The sequence below is a fragment of the Aptenodytes patagonicus genome, chromosome 8, assembly GCF_965638725.1.
Source record: "Aptenodytes patagonicus chromosome 8, bAptPat1.pri.cur, whole genome shotgun sequence".
In the NCBI taxonomy this organism is placed as follows: domain Eukaryota; kingdom Metazoa; phylum Chordata; class Aves; order Sphenisciformes; family Spheniscidae; genus Aptenodytes; species Aptenodytes patagonicus.
The window spans coordinates 4,777,802-4,801,830 of NC_134956.1; the positions used below are offsets into that span (position 1 = coordinate 4,777,802).

At 34.9% G+C, this 24,029-nt stretch overlaps 2 protein-coding genes across 2 annotated transcripts in view; one reads left to right on the forward strand and one right to left on the reverse strand.

Moving 5' to 3' along the window:
- The window catches only part of CENPP (centromere protein P), a 159,670-nt gene that overhangs the window by 68,558 nt on the left and 67,083 nt on the right, over window positions 1-24,029 (forward strand). The window lies entirely within an intron of this gene.
- Window positions 5,380-22,489, reverse strand: ASPN (asporin). Its single transcript, XM_076346035.1, has 8 exons — window positions 22,420-22,489; window positions 16,568-16,838; window positions 14,556-14,668; window positions 12,087-12,300; window positions 11,595-11,705; window positions 9,138-9,231; window positions 7,308-7,446; window positions 5,380-6,054 (listed from the first exon to the last, which is right to left on the reverse strand). The coding sequence occupies exons 2-8, from the start codon at window positions 16,812-16,814 to the stop codon at window positions 5,857-5,859; spliced, it is 1,116 nt and encodes a 371-aa protein (XP_076202150.1). The 5' UTR covers window positions 16,815-16,838; window positions 22,420-22,489; the 3' UTR covers window positions 5,380-5,856.

Below are 24,029 nucleotides of genomic sequence, written 5' to 3' on the forward strand. Positions count from 1 at the left end.
TTATCCCTGGGGTACGCCACTAGTTACTGGCCTCCAACTAGAATTCACTAGATCACCACCCTCTGCTCCCTGCTGTTCCGCCAGTTTTCAATCCACCTCACTGTCTGCTCATCCAGCCCATACTTCATTGTGCTTTTATGATTTTACAACTCTTTTTTCCTAAGGTCATGCAGTGATATGCAAATAGCCGTGCTCTTTCTCTGTCCATCTGTCCTTTTCTCTTTCCTGACACTTCTGAGCATAGTGGACACTTTTAGCCAGTTTGCCAGATACACTGAATTCCTGCAGGTTTTATGTAAATTGACACCTGGGCAGAGGAAGAAGACACTATTAATACTGCAAAAAGGAAGGAAAATCAAGACTCCCTCACCTTCTTTAACTTGTTTAAGCAGCAAGAGAAAGCACCTAGATGATCTGTGAGTTTCATACACTAGTCTGCGGACAACAAAGTAGTCGATTCTGAACCCATACTTCTAACCTATGGATATATTGCTGTGAAGGAAATATAGGAAATAAAGAAGATACTGCATTGAGACTAATATCATTAAGGATATGAGGTGGAATGGGATTTTGTGATGGGAGATTGAGGATTGCATGGCATAGGTATCCTTACAAAACTGGTCTTCATTAGGCGTCTTGCTTGCGGAACAAACTTGTGTCTCAAACTGAAGTGGTTTGACGTTTCAAAATTTTGTTTTTGTTTTTTTGGCTTTTCAATATGGATATGAAAGAAATCCTGTTTTATTGAATATACGTTTTGATTACATGGTATGCACTTGCCGTAGCGATGGTGCACATTAAAATCATGATTTGATAGTATCTTATATTCTTTAAACTTCCAGTGTCTTATTAAGTTTGTTGTTATTTGTCTACTAATGTTGTGTAACTTCTGTATTATTCTTTGTATTGTTGTGTTTTAAAGTACTGCATTACATAGGTTGATACTGGGGAAAGGCAGGGAGAAGACTCAAAGATGAGGTTATTTCATCCTTTGGTAAGTTAATGGTGTAGACATAGAACTCAGTCTTTAGAAGTATTCAAATAGTACTTTAGTACTCAGATAAGCTACTCTGCCTTATCAGTATTTGTGAAGTTTACTGAGCTATCACTGTGCAATAACAGTATTTGTTATTTATTCTTCAGAATTCCTTTTCCTTCTATTGGTAACAATAGGCTGCCATCCTCTGGTGAAATTTGTTAATTGTCTTCTTGTAGGGACCTGACAGATTTTCAGAAGAGAGAAGCCCATTAAAGTTTGGAAAGCTTAGACATAATAAATACTAATTTTTTTTATTAGAGGAATGTAGTTACTTGTACAAGGAATAAGTAGCAAGAGAAGACTCTTAGAAGGATTTGTATCAAATCTCTTTCTCCCTCTTTCCTTTTTCCATAACATCTGTGGAGAATGTAAAGGTGGAGTTGATTTCTTGACAGTTTTTCTCCCCATTTGCTGATACTGAACTGCCTCGTTCTGTGGAAAGACTGTTGAACACCAGTGTATTATCATTAGTTAGCTATTATTCTGTGAATTTCATTGCTGTCCCTATTCAGAAATCATTGCTGAAACTGTGTAAGGTGCATTTGATATTGTAATGTCTATATGTCATTGTGACATCTACTTGGGTTTCTGTTAAAGTGTGCCAAAGATACAAGGTATGTAAATTATTAGTTATTAATACCCATAAATGCTAGCTGAAGAATGATATCTGAAAATAGTGGAGGGTCGTTGAACATGTTTTTTTCTCATAGGTGACAGACATTCTATGGATTTATGTGACACGATATATAGGAAATTACTCTTTTCTCTAAAAATGGCTCTTACAGGAGACAGAATGAACCATTTGATTCTTAGCTGCCTTAATGCAAAATTGCCAATGTAGTTTGTCACAGATAAAGTTTTTTAAACTTCAAAGCTAGCTGAATTTGCCTTGAAGATGATGAAAAGCTAAGCAGTTGATAAAATCCTTTAGAGATTATTTATTAAGTGTGAGAGTGGAGGTAGTATCTTCAAAATAGTGTTGCAGTTTCTTCTATGAATGTTACGTGTATCCATGGATGCTGACTGTAGAAAGACTTTCTCAGTCTGAATGCATGACAAAGAGGAAAGTGTGAGAGGGCAAGAGAGTTTTTAAGGCTTTGGAAGGATAAGATCAAGACTATATAGCCTTCTACCTCTTAGGACTCTGCTACATTTTTACAAAGCTTTCCCATTATATTGACTTCAACAGTGGATGTAAAATTTGGTGAAACTCTTAAGAGACTACCTGTAAAGAATTCTTAGGTTTAGAAAGTATTAACCATGCGTTCTAGGGACTAGGACTCCTCTGCTAAAGCCACGCCCCAAAAAAAGTTTCAGATGAGTTCCAAGACTGAGTACACTTTCTGGAGTCTGTATTAGGATCATTAACTAGCCTCAGCCAAAACTCCTTGCCTTAGGAGACCAAAAAGCCCAGTGGCCATTTTTCTTACCTGTGTCTGGTGGTTAGTCATAGGAACGCAGGCAGTTTGAACAAAAGCAAGAGGGATTTTATTTTTTCATGTGGCAACCTACTGACCTGTGGGCCTTTGTTATGTTTGGAAATCTTATGCAAAAAGCAGTTATTAAAATTTACTGAGAATATAGGTAATTGCTTCCAAGACCTCCTTGCTGCTGAGTAGGTTTATTAGCAGTGGGTTGGTTGAATTGGCCTGCTTTGGGGTAAAGAGGTGTAGCCTAACAAAAGGAAGCAGAAGTTGTTTGACAGATGTTCAGACCTTAGTCCATCTTCTTAAATGTCTGAGTCTTGGCAGATACAGCGTTCCTGTTGTCCATTGCATAAGCTTTGATTAGATAAGGAGTTGTTTGCTTTCTCTGTTATGTTTCCTTTTAATCCTTACCACTAAATTAGTGTAGAGTAATGTATTACATTACACTGTGAGTTTATTCTTTCAGTTAAGCTGCAGAGTTTAAATCAGCTTTTCTATTTATGTTGTCATTGCTGAATTGGTATAACTAGTATAGCATGTTAAACTAGTGATTCATATAAATGTAATGATTTTTCTGTTATTGATTCTATTCCTTTTACTAGCATCGTACTTGCTCTTTGTTGTGCTTTCAACTGAAGATTTGATTGAAGTCCACCTTTACCCCACTTACTCGAGGTGAAAACTGTTAACTTAGTGTTCTACGAAGCAGATAAAAGATTTGGAAATTTTGCTTCCATTTTTCATTCTTAACCTTCTTTAGGATTGAACTTCTTTTTGCTGTTATGTTGCTACCTGACCACCCTTTCCACTGGAAGTCTCTCAAATCTTTTTTGGCTCTTGATTACCCTCTGGTTATCTACAAATTTTCCTCCCTCATCCTTTATTTGCCTTTCCTCTCTCTTTTCGATAGTAAACTTTATAAGCAGTGAACCTTTTGTGGAGCATTAAGGAATTCAGCTTTTTAGCTGTTACTAGATAAGAAAGGGCATTTATTTCAAATCTTCACTTTCTTCTTGGACAGTTAGTTGTTATTGACAATGCTTTGTTTTTCTGGTATGGGGTTATGAGCTGCTTATGGTAGTATAAGGCAGGGTAGCCTATCATTAAGAGAAGGTTGGTATTTCCCGGAGGGCATGAATGTGCTCTTGGGCTGTTACCATGGAGTAGTAGGTGCTCCTGCTTGAGTATGAATGTAAAGATTTTGTGTGATGATGATTTACTCCAGGGTAAATGACTAGTCTGTGTGGCGTGTTATTCTTTATGTTACTATGCTGTTTCATTCTCAGTTACTTATTTCTGCCCTTACTCTTTTCAACGTTCTTCACTGCTCCATATAAATCTTACAGAGGTGGCTTAAAGAGTTGGCTGTTTCCCTCTGTAGCCTTGTCAGATTTGTTACTGTTGGATTTATTTAAAGTGCAACATAGAGAGAGGCTCAGACTGTGTCTTCACTGGGAATGCAGTTGCAGTAAAAGCTGGTATGCATTCCCTGTATGAACTGTACATCAATAGTTCTTGTCTTTCCTGTGAGTATGGTAACTAATTCCCTAGTGGAAAAATCTACTGAAGTATTGCCTTTTTTTCTATATATACATCAGGCTTGTCTTCTAACTTCGGTTTATGTTTAGCGATCATAGCTCTTCATGCATGATGACATAGCTATGGCTAAAGAAGTCCATGATATAAACTAGACCAACTGATGAAGAATATACTCATTAACTACTATTTTCAGTACTGATAACTGCTTTCCCCATGTTATTTGCTAGGAAATGCACTCCTTAGAAACATCTTCAGAAGCCAGGAGTAGGAAGATGCTTGGTGATCTGCAGATTTGTTTTGGGTTTTGTGTTTTGTTTAGTGGTTTTGTTTTTATATTGCCTTGAAGTGTTTTACAGAATTTCTGTTTGCAAAAACTGTTCTTCAGTAAAAGCCTCTCCTGGCCCACTCTCCCTCCTCTCCCCATGTGGTTTTGGGACTCAACAGCATAGTGGTGCTAACAAAATATTAAATACAAAGAGACCAAGCAGATGAAAAAAATCAGATGTTAGACTTGATGCTTACTGCTTAGTGTACTTAGGGAGGTGGTAGAAAGGCTGAGAGATTGGGAATTGCTTGATTTCTATGTAGTATTTTTCTTCCACTACTAGTCTGTGTTATTTCCCATAGCTGCTTCAAATAAAGTGTTGAATTTTTAACTTTGTGAAGAACAACAGTGATAAATGATCCAGAAGGTATGTGGATTTGGAAAAAGGAAGAATAGAGAAAATATCTAGAGAAGACTCAGGAGGTGTTTGGTTATAATCTCTCTGAATGTTTTGACATGTAATGTAATCATGTATACAAATGCAAGTATTCTTTAAGTTTATTTAATTTATTTTGAATCCCAATAGCAAATATACACTAAATAGATATAAAATAACCATTTCATACAGTACTGTCAGTATTGAGAATTCTATGCGCTGACCTACGTAAGAAGTCAGGGCAGCTGAGTTCCAGCTATCTGCTTGCATTCAGCAATTTTAAGGTACTTACATTAATGAGGGATTCTTAACCCGTGTGATGTCAAAATATAAAAGAGGAAAAAATTAAATGAAAAACATGATTACAATTGTTATAGATAAAAGAAAATGTTTGTGCTGGCCTAAAGGGAGTTTAATAATCATTCCTATTAAGCTTGAAGCTTATGATAAAGACTGAATCCTACTTTTTAATGTTCAGAGCGCATCAAATTATATTGATAGCAAAACATCGAAGGACATTTCCCTCTTAAAGTTGCAAGAAAAAATACTAAAAACTTTTAAAGGTTTTTTGTGTGTTAGTTCTTGATATGAAACCCGCCTTTATCTTACTTAATAGATTATAAAAATATGTTCTAGTTTTGAGACAAAAGACCTCACAATACCATACCTTTTTATTGCATCTTTGCTGGTTATCAAAAATGGCACAAGAAGTTGTCCTTGAAGTCTGATAATTTTTTTTGCAACTTTTCTTACAACACTTTTTGGCAAAGGAAAAGGTCCTTACTGTGGAAAAAGTCACTTCCACTTGATTTTTAGAATTTATTTGAAAGAAAGAATATGTTAAAACTATGTGATTTAAGTAAAGAGTTTATCATCTATAATAGGAAACATCAAATACAGTTTCCAGTTCCACTTCCAAGAGTCCTTCCATAAGATATAAAGGCTTTTGTTTAAATTATTTAAATGTAGGTTGAACATTGTCAAATAATACAATGGATCCTACTAACATACTGTTTCTAATTAATTATCTCTGAAATAGTAAATACTTTGTAAACTGGTTAAATTGCAGAAAAATGCCAATTTTACACTCTTTTCAAGTATTGTAGAACTGATTTGGACAAGTTGCTTTTTGAAATGACCAACTTGGATATCACTTGAGGAAATTTCCAAGTTGCACGCTGTTTCTGGCTAAAATGCAACGGAAAGTTGAAGGCTGAACCTCCCGGTACTTCACAGGATTATTGAAGAGGCTTATGCCACTGTATAATGCTTTCTTCTTTCTTCCTCTTGTTGGACAGAAATCATTCACTCCCAGTTTTGCAATATGATTAGAATGAAGGAAGACTACCTGCAGCAATAAGAAATAGTAAAATATAATAGTTAGTGTGTAAATGAGAAAAATAGCTAAACATTCATTGGCATATAGGCAACTGAGGTTTGCTATAAGATCAGTTGGATGCAGACCTTAATAGTAACAGGAATTAAAAATTTGTGTTAAATCTTTAAAAAATGTCTCCCTCCTGCCACAGTGTCTCCCACAAAAAAAAGTTATATGGTATTTTATCAGTGTGTTGTCAGAATAATTTGACTCTCTTCTCATGGAACATTCTCCTAAAATGCAGTTTTGTATTCTCTTATAGTAAGAATTATAATGATGCAGTATTATATTCTCCCATAATGCAAATTTTCAGTGATTTAATAAATTTCAAAAAGTAGTCTCTAGAAAAGTTGATATTAGAAGAGATTTGTTGGTATGGCTATAGGAAGAGATAAGTCTAATGCTGATGTGGCTTAAATTAGTAAAAAAAAAAAAAAAAGGCTTGTGATAGAGTTTAGAATTTGTTAAGTAAAATAATGTACATTGACAAAAGAATTCTTTTGTATATCTAATTTTACATTACATTGTAATTTGATGTTTGGGCTTTGGGTTTTTTTAATATATATATATATATATATAAAAAACTCTATCTCAAAAGATTTTCCTTTAATTGGAAGTGAAATGGAAAGTAGAAAGAAATGACATTCAGAGGTAAAAGATTTTACCAAATAGCTTATCATGTGCTCTGTTATCTGTGCATTTCTTCATGTTTCCCCATGCTTTGTTCTGCTCTGTGTCCTAAGTATATGTCGTCTTATAAAACATACTTGATTTTAATTGCTATTCCAGAATTCAGGAAATAAATGTGTTTTGAAAGCATTTTATTGCAGAATGTATCTAGTTCTAAATACAAATTTTAAAATCTTATCATTTCAGCCTCATAAATAATTTTCTTTGGATTTAAGGCTTTTCAGCGTGGAAATGGAAAAATTTCCACTCTGGCTTGCTAATACGGAAACTATAATAAATCTGTAACAAACTTTCTGAAAACATTTTCTGGGTGTAGCGTGTTGTTTTCCTTTTCTTTCAAGGAAGTGTTCCTGCTGTTTGATCTTGTTTATTTCTTTAACTACATATATGATTTCAGGTTTTCCTAGTATGAGTCATGTCAAAATATATGTGACAGTTAATGATGCTTTTCAGTTATGTCCTAATCAGTATGGCAGTGTGAAAGTCAAACAACTTGTAACTACCAGAGCTTTCTATTAAGTTTAATATATGACCTGCAGATATTTCAGTTCAGGTAATCCAGGAGGAACTTTCTTGAGCTTATTTTTTTCAAGATGGATTTCACGTATACTCGGTATGTTGGCAAAACTTCCATTTTCCACATCTTTGATTTTATTATTCCCAAGGCCTAGCCTAGAAATAGTACAAGGAACATTTAATTAAAGATTAATTGAGATTCACAACAGCATTGAAGAGCATACTTTTTCTTTCCTAAAGATTGAAATACACAGGAGTAGACATAGGGGGGGAAAAAAGAACGGGAAAGATGATGAAATCTTACCTCTGATAGAAAAAAACCCCACCATTGATCTAACAAATATTTTTTCTTCTTAATTTAATCTCCGCTTAAAGGACAGCAGCTAGCCTGATGTGAGCAGTTGTCCAGTTTTGCATGCAGGTTTTTCTACTTTTAGTGGCAAGAGTTAATGATGAGCATCAACCAATCTGCTTGTGAATAAATCATGCCTTTTTATCAAGTAGTATAGCTACAAAGTATACTCACAGTAATAAAAAGTGTGGTTCTAATAAATAGCCAAAGAAGTGCAAGTCTTGTAAAGAAACAGTTATATATATATATATAACTTAGTAAAAAACATTATATTTTAAAAATTAGCAGGACTACCTTTTTCCTACTTCCACATTTTCCTTAACTGAGGCCTTAGTTAGATTTTTTTGCTATAAGACTTCAGCCTGCATGGCTTGGAAGTTGATTCAGAAGGTGAAGGCACAGGTCAGTTTGGAATTGCTCTTTCCATGCATCGTGCAATCCCTTTTTTCTCCTTTCTTTCTTGATTTCCTCAGAAACTGAAGTTGGTATCTAAACGCAGTTCAGTAGTTCCTCTTTGATAGTAGTTTCTATTACCAAATCCAAAGTTCAGTGCTGCTCAGCCGTATTTTCAGAGTACTTAACTGAGCTTTACAGAAAGAACTTCCTTATTTTGTCCTACATCGGTGATACATTCCTCAGAAACATGCATTTTTTTCTTTTTCTTAAACCACATCACATTTGGAAACAGTTATCAAGTTGTTTCCTTTACCAGCTACTGTATTTCTCTCAGGCTAGTTTTCAGGAGGTGAATTTGTCTTCTCTTATCTTTTACCAGTTTTCCCATGTGTTTGTATAAACAAGACTTAAATTTCCCTTTTCCTGCCATCCTTTTATATTTTTCTTTGGGATGTGTATGGAGTGTCTCCTTCCAGCACACTTAGGCCTTCTCTGGAATTAAAAAGCTATTATGACTCTTAAATCCTATAAATTTAGTTGCAAGAAAGGCATTCTGTTCCCAAAATAAAAATCAGTTGGTGTTGCTGTATACCTCATTTTGGGAGGTGATTTGTGAGACGAGTGACCAAGGAGAGTGAAAATGCCTGGGCCTGATAGGGAACAGACTAGAGAAAAATACTGAATACTGTGGATAAATAATGTGACCACAAAGGTTCATATATTCTGAGTATGAGAAATACATGCAATGCTTAATTGAGGCATATTACTACTAGCACATTAAGAGATTATATAAAAGTGACGCTATATTACACAACACCCAGGTGCCATGAGGTAAGAATTTATGATGATTACATTTTGTAATCAGATGCTGTTCTTAATATACACTTCTATTGTGAACTGTAGGCAAGACATGTAATAACAAGGCTAATAATGTTTGTTTTGGTTTGGTTTTAAGTTTGGTCTTATTTACAGCAGTTCTTACTAAAACACTTAGAATTTTTATTTCTCTTTTCTCCCATTAACAAGAGAACTATCAAATAAGAGATCCTGCAAGGTCTGACCTTTTATTGAATAAAAGCATTCTGCATGGGGATTTTACCTTTGAAGATCTTTATACCGGTTAAAATCTTCAACTTCGATTGCTGTGATCTTATTGTCGTCTAAATGAAGTTCTAGTAGACTGGAGGGCAATTCTGATGAAAAGCAAATGCACAGCATGAGAAAAATAAGTCAACTTATTTTTGTTGGAATATTTATTATGTTCCAAACAGCTTCTTTCCTTTGTGTTTAGGATTGGGTGAAGAATCTGGGGGGGGTAGGGGGTTTCTGCATCAAAGAAATGGGTATTAGATACAAGTATGTTACTTTTTTTTTTAAAAAAAGGCATCAACATAATTTGGTTTAAAATAGTAACTTAAAAAAAAAAAAAGATGTGAAAGTGCATATGCTAATGTTAAGATTTCAGAGTTCCAAAATTTGGTATGATTTTGCTAGCTTTCTTTATAACGGCTTTCATGTACTTTTGGTTAACCTGTGAAAGATATAAATTGTATGTTGTGTGCAATTATCTAACAGTTGGTAGTCAAAATCCTACTCCTGTGGAACCTGTGACAGTTTTTTGTAGATATGTTCCACACAATGTAATAATTGCGCTATTATAGTTCCTAAGATGTGATCTGGGAGGAAAGCTTTCAGAATTCTCTACTTGGTATGCTCTTTCCCATGCCGGTACGCAGAATGTTTTCTCATGTGGTACCAAATAGTCCCAACTCAGAACTGTCAGTGAATCGACCAGGAATTGGAGAGTCTTTTTTACAATATCCTTTTAGTGAGGGCAGACAAAGATAGTCACGAGTTTGAATGTCTGCTTGCTGATCTTACGTTCAGTTTTACTAGCATCTGTCTAGATGGCACCCTGACACCAAGCAAGACAAACCACATATTTCTGTTACTAATATGGCTTAGGAGAGCACTGCTCCCATTGCTGTTTGTTGAAGCATTACAATACTGAAGAAAAGCGGTATGCTTTACAGTCTGTCTTTATGCCAGTTGACATGCTTTGGGGTTGGTTTGTTTGGGCTTTTTTCCGGTTTACAATTCCACTGGGTGCTGCTTGTGTATGAGTTATGGTATTAAGAGGGAAGACTTCCCATCTGTCCCTTTTAGATTTTAAGCACATTTTCTAAGTTACATTTTTCAATCTTTTTGTCTCATTATAACATTTGCAGATAGAAGGATCTACAAACTTAGTTTCCATTTGTGTAGAATGTGTTCACTATGAAATCCTGTTTGTTTATCATTTGTTCGTTTATTTGACACCACATATTGGACCTCATGCTGTGTTTCCTTATAGGAGATTTCTCTATAACAAAGACAAAATCTGAATCATTTTATGTACCTTTTTTTGTGCTAAGTGTCAGGAGATTGTATGTCTTTTTTTGTGTTGGGGAGTGTTACCATAGGCAGCCATATAGTTTCTGATCTTAAAATTACCTGAACAATTGGGGTGAGTTGGTTTTGTTTGTTGTTGGAGGTTTTTTTAGTGTTCTCTTCTACAGGGATGCTTTTGCATATATATCGGTCTACAAGAAGAGATTAAATTTAATAAGAAACAATTTCTTTATCTGAATGATCCAGAAACAAATATCTTGGGGCCAACATTTAGTTTCCCTGTAAGTTAATGAATGATACAACATATGGTATTATGCTTTGTTTCCTCCCTTTTTCTCTTAGCTAATAGTTTTGAGCAGTTGAAAATGATGAGAATTTGATTAAATACTATGTTGACCTACAGAAAATGCAGGTAGAGTATTGTACTGAGTTCCTTCATGCTACTTTTTTGTGTGTGGAGGTCAGTGATTTGTAAAGTTAGTGTTCTAATTTATTGCTACCTCCAAATCACAAGTTAATTGTTTTATACGAAGGAGTGATTTAATTTTGTAGTATGTTATGTTGAATTTAATTAAAATGTTAACATTAAATTTCATTTGGCAAAACCCCATCAAAAGATGTATAAAATGCTGTATTGGGTTTGCATTAAGGCAGTTATATTGCAGAGCATATTTGAGCTACAGAGCTGCTTGAAACATTCAAAATTAAAGTTAGAAATTTTGAGGTTTCATTTTAAATGCATAAAGGAAGTGGGAATTCTGTATCCCTTATGACCCAGGTCAAATAGCAGGGGGTTTATCCTTTCCTTGTAAGGATTTTTGAGAGGCTGATGTGAAAAATGTGAAGTGACATCTTATTATCATTTTCTTCACATTGTTTCTCCTGAGAAGAGTCTCTGGATGGCTCTGAGAGGAGTGGGCTGCCTGACAGGGAGAAGGCAGGAGAGGGGGCTGGAGAGCGAGTATGTGTGCACATGCATGCATGCTTTTGAGATGTAGAATTGGATACTAAATACAAAAAGAAAAATAAGGTAGGAGGTGGTTTGGTAGTAATGAATAATACAAAACAGAGTTTATGAACGTTTTAATAATCATATAGACGTTAAAGCATTTTATTTAGGAGTATACTGGTATAGGTAAAATAGAAAAGGTAAAACAAAGCATACCTTTAGGAATTGAAGTTAATTTAGCTTCTGCAATTCTTATATGATAGATATTTACTCCTTCAAAAGCCCCTGGCTCTATTCCATCATTGTCAAGAGGATTTGCACTCATTTCTGTCCAAGGGGAAAAAAAAGAGTATTTATGGCATAGGAATTTTGTGTATGTTAGAATAAGTTATAAACAGCTGATTTCATTTTATTTATGACTTCTGATGTCCTAAGCATTAATTAATGTTTAGCTTTGAATACCTATTCTGAGTGGTGGAAGTCACAGCTTCCAGTGAATAAAGGCTCTCTAACTTGGCTTGCAGGGTTACCAGAAAATCGACCTATGTAGCAACTTCACACAGAAATTAAATTGTGAAAGATAGTTTCCACAGCATGGATATTTCTTTAAGAGGAAATTGCACATTGGGGAAATGTTTGAATGAAAATTATATATAGTATGTTACATTTTTGATAGAGACGTTTTCTCTTCTACTTAATTGGACTTACCTAAAACATGTAGAGACTTCATTCCTTTAAATATGTCCTTGTGGATTTTCTTAACCTTATTAGCATGAATTCTGAGCTCTGCTAAAGTTTTTGGTAGATTTGTTGGAATCTCAGTTAGCTGGTTATGGGACAAATATAGTCGTCGTAGCTTCTTTGTTGGTTGAAAGGCTTTTGGATGGATCTTGGATATTTTATTGTTGTTCAAAGCCAGTGCCTATGAAATACAGGAAGAGCAATACAAAGAAAATTTCTCTAGAAAGGAATGTTATGATTATGAATTTTAAGTAATGAATTTGATATATAATTTAACAATTAAGTATTTAAAATATTTTATTTTTCCATGTCCTGGTAGCATGTTCCACAGCATTGTACCAGCTACTAGGAAGGAAATGAACTCTATCCCTGCCGAAACCAGGACATTCCATCATACCAAACTTTGACACTTTGTATATACTTTGGGTATTTTACTCGATTATGAAAAGCAAAAAAGAACCTGGAAGCCGGAGCATCAGCTAGAAGGTAGAAAAAACTAGTCAGAGCTGACAAGGTGCTGGTGATAATGAGAAAAATTGGAAAAACAATGTTTGTCTTCATATATTTTGTGGGATTATATGGGGGTTATATTCTTTTGCTTGTTGTTGTTCCTGAATGCAGACAAATTCTCAAAACTCAGAATTTCATCTTTTATTTCAGCATAATGCTGCAAAATAAAAGGTTTTTAATCTGAATTTCTTAAAAGTTAATGTCTGTATACAACTGATATAGAGACATGAATATATATTTTATTTGCCATAATTTTTCAACTCCTGTGAATATAAGTCTCTCTCTTGACTGTACAGTACACTAGTCCTTTTTTGGGACAGTTTTTTGTTCTTGGTTACTATGTGTTATCAGAGAACTTGTAATGAGTTACTACAAAATATGAGTTATTTGAAATTATTTTGCATGTCAAATCACATCTCTGCATTTCCATATCCAGACTATTCATTTTTGTTCCTTTTTTACTTCTTTGAGCCATTGGTAAGTCATCCGCTCTCTGGAATTGTGGGAAAAAAAAAAAAGTAGAGCAAAACAGAATGAATCTTTGTTTCCCAGAAAAAATGGGGATAGCTTAAGGAAATAAACAGGAAATGCTCCTTCCTAATCCAAGTTGCCATCTGTGCCTTTGCTAAATAGACTAGTACTCAGACAACTTGTACAAAGTAAACTCTGCTTTCAGTAAAAATTTTGTTAGGCCTTGCCACAAATTAAATTATGAGAAAAATCAAAGCAGCTCAGAGTTTTCAGTTATCATGTAATTAAGTGGTTACTCTAATATAATGTGGTGGTTGCTGATGTATTCCAGTGACTTTCTCAGTCACTGGAGGTTAGTTTCTGTAAGATCTTTTGTGCTGAATATAAACCACAATTAGCGTGTTTATCCCTAACTTGCTGGTATAACCATTCTGTACCCAGACATGAGACACTTAAGAGGAATTGGAAACACTTTGTTGCAGGCAATTAATTTATGTGGTTCCTAATTTTTCTATCCTGGCTTAATCCATAATAATTAACAAGCTCATTCATAAACACCCAGATCAGGTAAATTTTCAGGTTTTGCTCAGAAACCAAATATGACTGAAAAGGATTTGTTTTACGTTGTTTTAATGTCTTTTTCATGTCTTTTTAATGTGGGATAGAATGTCATTAATTTGCAATAACTTGTGGAACAGATTTGTCATTTTTACAATGAAAATTTTAAAATTGTCAGTATTCATTGGTACTGGATCTATAGTGACATCTTATGGAAATAAGTATTCCAAAACAGATTTAGTCTACCTTTCCAGGCCTCTGAGACTCTCTTATTTTCTGTCATTATAAAAAGGGATTGTTGTGTACTGTAAATATCTAGATTTATCAGCTGCCAGTGGTACTATTTTAAAGCCTGTCTGTACGTGCATACTTGAGCGTGTTAAAAAATAGTAGTAAAGCACCCGACCTTTTCAGTAATTCAGTGTTGATCCGTTTTCTGTTCAGGTCAATTGGATTTATAACATTAGTTTCAGGGGTGTATGTGTTAGTTGTATGCTGTGTGCTTTTGAAAATACCTTCAGAAAATATTGTTCTAATTCTCCTGTGAGATTAAGTTCTTTCTGCTATTTTACAGCTAAGCCGATAAAAAAGGAGCACTTCTCTTGCAGCCTTTAAAATGTAGGGAGTGTTTCTGTGCATGCTAAGGACTAAATAAATCTTGAGGATCTTTTTGGTGAGATACAAATGGTACATTTTCTGGATGTTGTAGAAAGTAGCATAGTTCTTACAGCCCAAAGAAATTTGCTTCTTACTATGTGGGAGCAGTCAAATATGCAGGTGTTAGACTGTATTTTTATGGATACTACTGGAGAAAAAAAATACCATTTGTATTTTAAAAGTATCAAAATATTTCTGATTGCTAAATAAGATTTCAAACTTGGAAAATAGCAAGCTTACATAAAGTGATGTGAGTCCTTGGAGATCGTTTTCCTTGACCTCTTTAATTTTGTTGTTTTGAAGGTCAATCATACGAGTATCTGGTGGGATGTTGCGAGGTATTGATGTCAAACCTATTTAAGTATGTGACATAAACAGAAACATTATGTGCCTCTATATAAGTCCAAAGAAATTAACTGCTAAACAGCGAAACACAGGAAGATAGTTGATGATTGTGATGGGAAAGAAAATATGAAGAGCCATAAAGCAAAGGATAGAAGGGAATATTTGATAATGAGAGGAACTAATTATGTAAGAATGTATGACAAAAATGTGTGGATAGTTTCAGGAGGAACTGCTTCTACCCCTGACTGTGAAAAGCTTGCATGGGATGCTCATTGCAGATTCTTTGCATCTGTGAAGTAAGGAGCCTCAGAGCACAGGTGGTTCTACAGGAAAACTGCTTAAGTCCCTGGAGAAAGCAGCCCTCGGAGGATCCGGGGCTGTGGTTCTGTACTAAGGAACAGGGCTGTCGCAGTGGCTTTAAGGAATTTCTGCTCAGTGCTTGAATGCTCCTTTCTACCTCTGCACTTGCCCTATCCATTGTACTGGCACGGTTGCTTGTACAGCTGTCCACTTAACATCAGGGCTGAGAAATGTGGACAAAAGATGGTCTCCCAGCTGCCAGTACTTAATTACCAGTTGTATAAATTCCCCAATCCAGTTAATTGTTATGTTACAAAAACACTTCAGTTCATGTCATCTGAGATCCTGAATCAGCAGAAGAGACTAGCAAGGGATAGTAACTTTCTTTTCAGTGGAAATGCTGATGCATCAAATGCCAAATGCTGGTCCAGTTTATTAACAATTATTCCTGAATTAATGGGTTACAGTTATTTAAAGATGAAGTCTATTAATAGGGTTTTTTTCTATGTGTGAACTTAAGTTAAAGGGGTTTGCAATCTGTAAACCAGATGCAATAACCACAGCTTATTGTGTCAGCAAAAGTTCATTTTGATTCCTTAATAATGACACATTTTTAAAAAATGCAGCAATTTCTATATTGACTCAATGTTTCTAAGACATGAGGAGTCAAGGATTAAGTTTAGGATGGTGGCAGAGCTGTGAAGAGAACCAATGTCATTGTCACTGTGCTAGGTGGCAGGAGCATAGTCCTTTGATTACCTTGAATCATGGGAAAACGTCAATGAACACTAATTCAAATTGGCACTATTACTAATGAATGCATATTTAGGGACTAGTATGTATCTGCAACAGTGACAGTAGCAGATTTGCCTTTGGTTAAAATGTTACTAGTGTTGCGCACTTTAATGGAAGTTAAGCTGAGCAAATAGTTTGTATCCCACTTACGTGCTCGCATTAAACTTCCTTATGGTTTATTTATGGCCTCTTTTTCCTTTGTTATGTTTTCTTGTCATTTGACCTGTTGCTTTGTAGTTGTGAATGAAGTACTTCTTTAGCCATAGTCTTTCTTGAGAGAGGGGACTAATAGTTTGTCTAATGCAAACAGAAGATACAGCAAACTTTTGTGCTCCTCTGTTTGGATAGAACTTCATGGAAGTAAACGAAACAGGAGAAAGTGTAATCTAAAATGTAAATATGAGCATTTCTGCATTCTGTGATTGTTCTCTTAGTGGATAAACTAACTATTCAGTTAAATAGTTTTACAGTTACTTGTTACATATTCTAAATGCCTTTCCATTCTATGCTGTTATCAATAGAAGTCATTGCTAATGGAAGGTGGCTATAGCAGTTTATTAATTTTCTAAACTGATGCACATAAACTGGGAAAACATTTATGTTGTAAAAAGTGCTGGACACAAATTAGTTGCTGGACGTGGATTTGATATGGTTTGCAAGCCTAACTGAAAAAATGTAAGCTCCTTTTGAAAATGACTAGTATAGGAATATGTGAATGTGTGCAATTAATGGAGCTGTAGAATTCATCTTTTAAAAGGCAAATCCTCCAAAGGAGAGTCCAGTGGAGAACAGACACACAAATTCATTCTTACCTAGGTCAGAGCAATGGACAACTCTCACATAGCACTGGCATCCAAAGGGGCATATTGGGAATAGATCAAAAGGAATTAGTGGTATAATTGGTTCAGTGGTTGGAAATAGAGAATTGTCGTTGTCGTCGTCATCATCATCATCTTCCATATCTTGGAGCATCATATTCTTTAGTGTAAAATATGAAGGACCAATGAGAGGTTTGGCAGAGCACAAAGCCAAGAAGAGAAGGAGCGTGTATTCTTTCATATCTTCTTAATCAGAATAGCCAATCTTGAAGAGGAAAGTAAACAAACAAAAAACCCCAAACACAAGAATCAGTGAATGTGAAACAGCAAATAAAGGTATTGAACTATTTACTTCACTCCCTGCTACAGTCTGTGGTCCTGAAAAATGGTCTGTTATGAATATTAAGGTTTAATTAGTATATGAAGGATGAAGAATATTAAAAATCTTCTTTAAAATACAATATTTATATTATTATAAATGTGTTATAATAAATACTGTTAAAGTATTAATTCATCAGACATTAATGCCATAACAAAGTTTTTTAGTTGAGTGTAAAAAATAGTATCCTCGTTTGCTTCAGGCTTTGAAGTGTAATTTTTGTAGAAAATTTTACCAGAACTTGGAATTGGATTTATTTTATTCCTTCTTAATGAAAATATATTTTTAATGTGCTTATGTGCATTGCTTGTATCTAGACAATCAGGAAATACTTGATTAGCAATACATAAAATGCACTCATCAGGATACTCCCTAAACACTTCTAATAAAACACTTCTTATTCTAATCTGGAAAAATAGACAAGAGTTTTCAGTCCTGACAAGAGCTTTTCCCAAATTCCAGTCATTTGTATATTACTGCTATTGACAGAAGTTCACCTCTGTATTTTAATGCAAACGCATTTGTATATGACTTTTATTTGATGAGGGCTCTTTTCTCTGACAAGGGCTTGCAGATTATGAATCTGTGTCATTTGAAATCAGTACCTTAAATTACATCCAGAAAAAAGCTGGACACCAATACTTCTATGTGCATATTTTTTCAATAATTTTTTTTTTTCAACCTAGCTTTGTTGTCCTAGGGCCTGTACATGACAGCTAGGCAGCCAGCTGAAAGGAGCTCAAAACGCACCATGCTTGAATTTAATGCCATAAACCCCATCAGCCTTCTAGATTACCCTTAACTTGAAAGTATCTTTCTTGTGTAATCGAAGGTCCTTCAGTCTGGAAGACAGAAAGATGTTGGATCAGTTAGGGTACCTTCAAAGCACAAAACCCCATGTCAGATAGCTACAATTATTTTTTTTCTGATGTTATTGAGAAGAATACTCAAGTTACGAAGTAGATTTGTCTTGTTGTCTAAAAAGTAGATTTATCTTTAGAAAAATATGGCAGATTCTGTCTCATTACAGCTGTTCATTCAGTTTCATTCAGCTTCTCTGTGTTCTAATTTTACCAGATTTCTTTTAGCCGCACCTGACTGGGAAAAACGAGGAGTCCAGTCCTACAGTATAGTGTGTTACCTGAGTAATGATGATACGTAGGTCAAAACCCTTAGATATTTTCTACATACTCTGATTTTATTCCAAAGATGAATTTATTGACCAAATAATCCTATAAAACTAGGCACAAAGGAAAAAAGAGATAGTAAGAATTTCCACAGGATGTTTTGCAACTCTGAGAGAGAAGACTGTAAATTCAGCCCTCAGCTCTACATTGTTCCCCTCCGAAGCCCAATTCCAGAAGTCATTTGGATCCTACAGCATGCTGTGCAAACCAAGAGGGGCTGTTGTAAATTTTATTATGCATATCCTGTTTATAAAAATGTTTCTATTTAGACTATCATAGACCTCTTTAGGGAAATACTAAACGGATGTCAATTCTTGTTTGATCACCTAATTAAGTGCTTGCTGATCTGTTTATAGCTGAAAAATGTCTTTATGTAGGCATTTTGTCGTTGGTCCTCAATCACAGGAAAAGCGGTACGCTGGTTTGTGCAAGGGTCTTGACTTGGCGTATTCAAAATTCTGAGTTTTTATTTGTATTGCTTTTTTCTATACAAGGTCATTTTGATGTTTCTTCTATGTGGTTCTTAACAGCATTAAAATGCTGTGTACTGCATACATTGCTGCTACTGTAACTGTATATGTTTCAGAGTGCGTAGAAAGAAAAAAGCTAACAGTATTTAGACTACATAAAATTCACCCTTTCGAAAAGAATGAAGTGACTCCTTCCCCCCAAATACGTGTCTGAAAACAGAAGCACAATATACTTTGTATCTTGCAGGTATGCAGCACGTAACTGTAAGTTTAATATTTATCGTAATCTTCCAGTTGCATGCTCATTTGAGTAGTGTGTGTATCTTTTACTGATTTAACAATCTCTTAAAAGAATCTTCACATTTATTTTTCCCCATATATTTAACTTTGTGTTCAAAATAATGTTCTCTTTCAATGCTCCTAGAAAGAATTTTATAGTTGTACTTGCAGTCCTATACAATGTGTTTTCTTGAAAGAGTCTTTGAATATAAACAGTGCTGGGAACAAGATTTGGAACCTACATTTGTTTCTTTGGGGAGAATTGCGGTCCTGTCTGGCTGTACACCTTTGGAATATTTGGTCCTATCAATCTTGTATTTCAGCTTCAGCAAAACAGTCAAAATGTTCAATACCATTAATTAGTCATACCATTAATTAGGAGATGAGGATTTTGAAGCCTTTCAGACTTCCGAGTTCTCATTATTCTTGGACAAGTGCTTTAATGGCTGGGTTTTCACAGATGGGCCCTCAGGCTGATCTTCTTCCTCTGACTGCTTAGGTATTAAGTGACAAAACGCTCTGTGCTTTATTCAGTGTTGTTGTACAGTTTATGCGTATAGGATATCATGCGTCGTAGCATGATAATGTCTTGGGACATTAGTTTCTAAGTCCCTGCTGACTTCTATTTGTGATAGACACTGGATGTAGTTTTACTGTACCTAAAAGGTAATCTTTCATGTATGTTCCTGAAATGCTCTTCTGGATCTGGTGCTAGAAAGTTGTCTTATGAAACAATTTAAAATCTGTTTCCGCACTTGCACCTGTAGCAAATGGATTGCATCTTTCCTTTCAGATATTCAGAAAGCTAATTATGATTTCAAACTATGAAAAGTTTGAGGCTGTGATTGGAGTAGTGGCCAATTTGAACTCTTGAAAAACACACGTTGTTCACAAACAGTTCTAGAAAAGTAGTGTTGAAATACGTCATTGATGAAATATATTAATCCTGTGAGTTAAATCTCTTGAAAACAAGTCCCTTTACAGAAGGAAGCCTGAGTTGTGATTTGTTTGTTTGTTGGTTTGGTTTGGTTAGGAAAGAGAAAAAGCCCTTGCTTCATTTTCCCGTTTTGCCATTAGGAAATCCTTATTGCTAATTGGCTTTGTAGTTAGGGGTGGTAATCAAGTTTGACTCTAGGTTTGCATTGGCCAAAGAACTGCCAAAGAATGGATTCCAAAGAACTGGATATTATGGAGGTTTTTAATTTTTTTTTTCCTGGCTGAGGTTTTGAGTTTCCCAGTAAATAGATGTTGATATGTCTCTGTAGAAATGCTCTGACTCTGCAGCTCATCTCAATGAACTTGTACAAACTTTCTGCATGCTTAAACTTCAAGAGTAAGAGAATGAAAAGAAAATTAAATCCTAAAATCCAATATCCTATTGATTTTTCTGGAAATACTTTAATTATTTTATCATGAGAATTTTATGAAATATTTAATTAATTGTTTCAGAAAGTACAGTTCATGAATACAGCTGTACTAATGGCTCACTGCTGGCACTTGAGGCTGGTTCTGCTCCCAGGTACATACTTGCAGTTCTCTCATGCCAGCTCTTCTACTCAGGCTGTTCACTGAGCTGATTAAACTCACTAAACCAGCATAAAACTAATGTGAGCAAGAAATAAAAAACCAGCACATTCTTTCCGGGTGAACAAACTGAATCAGTCTGAGTATCAGAGCCAGCACAAAGGAATGGGTGGAACAGCCTGGTTTAGAGGGGCGGAATGTTAAACGGAAAGAGAGGGAAGGAGAAGAAGTGGGACAGCCATTCTTGACGTATGCGAGTTGTTAGACAGGCTCAGGTGGTCTGTTGAATAATACCCTGCACAGATGATTGTTGCTTGGACAAAGTCTGGCCTTGTCCATTCTCATTTTTACAGACTGGAACATTGAAGATGAGTTTGAGAAAGAGTGTAGCGAATTCAAGGAGGGCTCACATAGTTCTTCATTACACGTTCTTTATAGCAATCCTACCTTTTCTTCAGTACAAAAAGCTTCTGAATAGCACCTTTTCACTGGAACACTAGCCACCCCAAAGTGAGGTAACTGGATGTGGAGAGTACACTTTACATGTAGAGATGCTATAAGGCTGACTTTCTTTCCTGAAGTATGTAACAATCCTAAAATCACTGTACTAATTGTTTGGGACATACTTATCCTCACTAATGTGGTGATCTTTACCAAAACTCATCTTGCCAAACAGCATGTGGAAGATATGAACTTTTTATGTTACTAGTTTAGGACAATACTTATCATTTGCAACTAGTTAAATGCAGGTGATGTCACAGTATGTTAACACGATTAAAACCTTTTAGCGATTGTTTAGGAAATTCCCATGTAAGTGTGCAATAGTTCTGTGACATGAAAATTCTGAACATGAATTATGGGAAGAAAAACACTTTCTGTGAGGATAGAAGTTACATTGTTAGTATGGGATATGTGCAGAAAAAAGAGTAAGTCTGGGTTCCTTGGCAGTTGCTTGCCAGTCCTGCAGCATGTGGTCTTTGTTGTCTTACCAGTTATGACACTGAAGGAGTTAATAGGTAAAGTTTTAAGACTTAAGAAGACTCTAAATTATATTTAGAAATCACTTCTGTTACCGGTGTATGGAGGCAAATTTCCTATGGCATTGTTTCTGAAAAGGAAATGTTTGAATGACACAGTGGTGGTCTTTACAGAGGCAAAGAAAAATCCCTGTGTTCATTAATAACACAAATCATTGCACTGTGCACAGATTTTGTCCAAAGAAAGGCAAGACCATAGCTGTTTTGAAAGCTATATTTAAAAATAGTTCTGGTTCTATTAGTCATTGTCCCATTCCAGAAATAAAAGGAGTTTGTTTAACTCTTTGTCTGCTCTACTGACTTACTTAAATTGCTTAAGAAAAACAAGAGGAAATTTTTTGTTCAGTCAGATTACTGAAGAAATTATTCTGCCTTGAGAAATAGTCCAATATTGAAGTTATGTAGTATAATAATAAATAGCATGTTTACAGAATAAGTTATGTTTAGAGAGTATTTACTTTTTAGGGAAAACACTGCTTGACTCTTGTGTGTTACTGAATATGATCTATGAGCATTTTTAGATTGTAGTTCGTCTACAGTTCACTCTTTCATGTGTTGTTTTTAATTACTTTGCTGTTATCTACTTTAAAAAAAAAAAAACCAACTTGAATACCGAATTACAAAAAGTTAACACTGAGTTGTAACTATAAGAACTGCTATAACTGTAGGGTAGATTTTCATAGATTGTAATAACTGAGGAAAAATTTTTATTGTCAGTTGTTAAGTCTTTCTGACAAGTCTTTCTTTAATAGTTAAATAATTCCCTGTAGCTTTTTTTTTGCTTTGCAGCTCAGATGTAGTAAATACAGAATTATTTCAGCTGCAAAGTAGACTTGCAAATGTTCCATAAAAAAGTGGTACTTCTAACTCTAAATTACCTGACATTATTAATCTGCACATAGTGACTGACAACCTGTTGCTTAATTCTTTATTGCTATTTAAATAGAATAGGTATTCAAACTGGACATACCTTGCAAGTTTGATAGTTCTTCTGGAAGCACTGTGATAATCCACCTGAGATCTTTATGTCCAGTTAATTCACATTAAAATAATAATAATAAAAAAAAAATACAGAAAAAGGAAGTTAGGCTGAGTTCTGTGAAATGGAAAGTAAATATAAAGAAAAATTCCACTTCCAAACTTCTTGATCCTCCTGGCACCGTGGGTGATACCAGAGTAAAGTGCTGCTTCAGATTAGCCCATCTTAGTACTGAAGAATGATATTAAGACGACTTGTTACCACTCATATGTTTTTCATCACTGCCTGTATTACAGCCAAAACTTCTGGCTTAACTCTAGACGTCTAGTGGAAGACTTTGTAAAACCTGTAGTTTAATAATAGTTGCCATTAGGCCATTGGAAGTACAGTGAGGTCCATTTCAGGTCATTCGTGCTATGGAATCACACTTCTTATTTTGTATATTTCATTAGCCATTATTCTTTAAAAAGTGTGACTTGAATAAAAGTATAAAACCGTAGCCAGTGGCGGAGTAAACCAATAGCCTATAGTGATCAGCATGTTGCCAAACCTTTCTAAGGTTATGAAATTAGGACTTTGTTGTGTAGTTATGTATAAATACTACCTCTTGCTTTCAGTAGACAACTGTCTGGCTGGGGAAGATGGTTCAAGAAGGTAAAATATAGATCAGATTTTATTAGTCAATATAGTTTATTTCTCTTGTGTATGAGAAATTAAGCATATCTTTTATTTAAAATAGGGACTATTTGCAATATTCTGTGATAAGGATAGAAGTTGTGAGCTTAAAACTGTCTTTGAGAATTTGCACTGAGTTATATTGTTTGTACTGACATGCACATCACAATATTTAGAAATGGGGTTATTCTTTGTTTACCTTGAGTAGGCTGCCTGTTTATGTATACCTCAGAAATGTATGACAAATTGAGTTTACCTAAAGCAAATGTTTCAATGTAACAGTTTGTGTCTTTAAATTTACAATAACTTTTATCTGTCCAATTTCATGCACATCTGACTTAATCTCTTTCTTTAATTAGCTCCTTTCTCTGTTAAGAGTCTGGTCTTGCTGCAGAAAAATAGCCTGGAAATTTTATTTATATTTTTTAATATACATGTAATGTGGGGCTGTTTACAAAATGATGGCTTAAGTCACATACTAGTTATTTTGTCTACTGTTACTTTCTTAAGGAAGAAAAAGATACTGTGCCAAAACTTAAAACTTTAGTGCTATCATATCAAACAAGATAAGGCTTGTGTTACCTGCTTCATTGTTTTTGCCTGTGTTCCAGTAGCATAGATGAATGATGAAAAAGATTCTCCCTATCACTTTTCCCAAGGAATAAAATTACAGTTTCAAAAGCAATCACATTCCCACATAAAAATCTGAAGGATGATCTTAAGCTTTTCTGAAATATCAAATTGCATATACCTGCATTCTCTTGCCTGCATTTAGAAGCTTCCTAAGCAAACACTCCCCTGTGTTTTGAATAGCTTGGTTTGGATGCATTTACTTGAGCAAATTCGTATTAAATTGCTGTTTAAAAAAACCTCCAACACTTTCTTGGCTCTTTAATAGAAGAGAGCAGGGCCTGAGGGTTGTGATA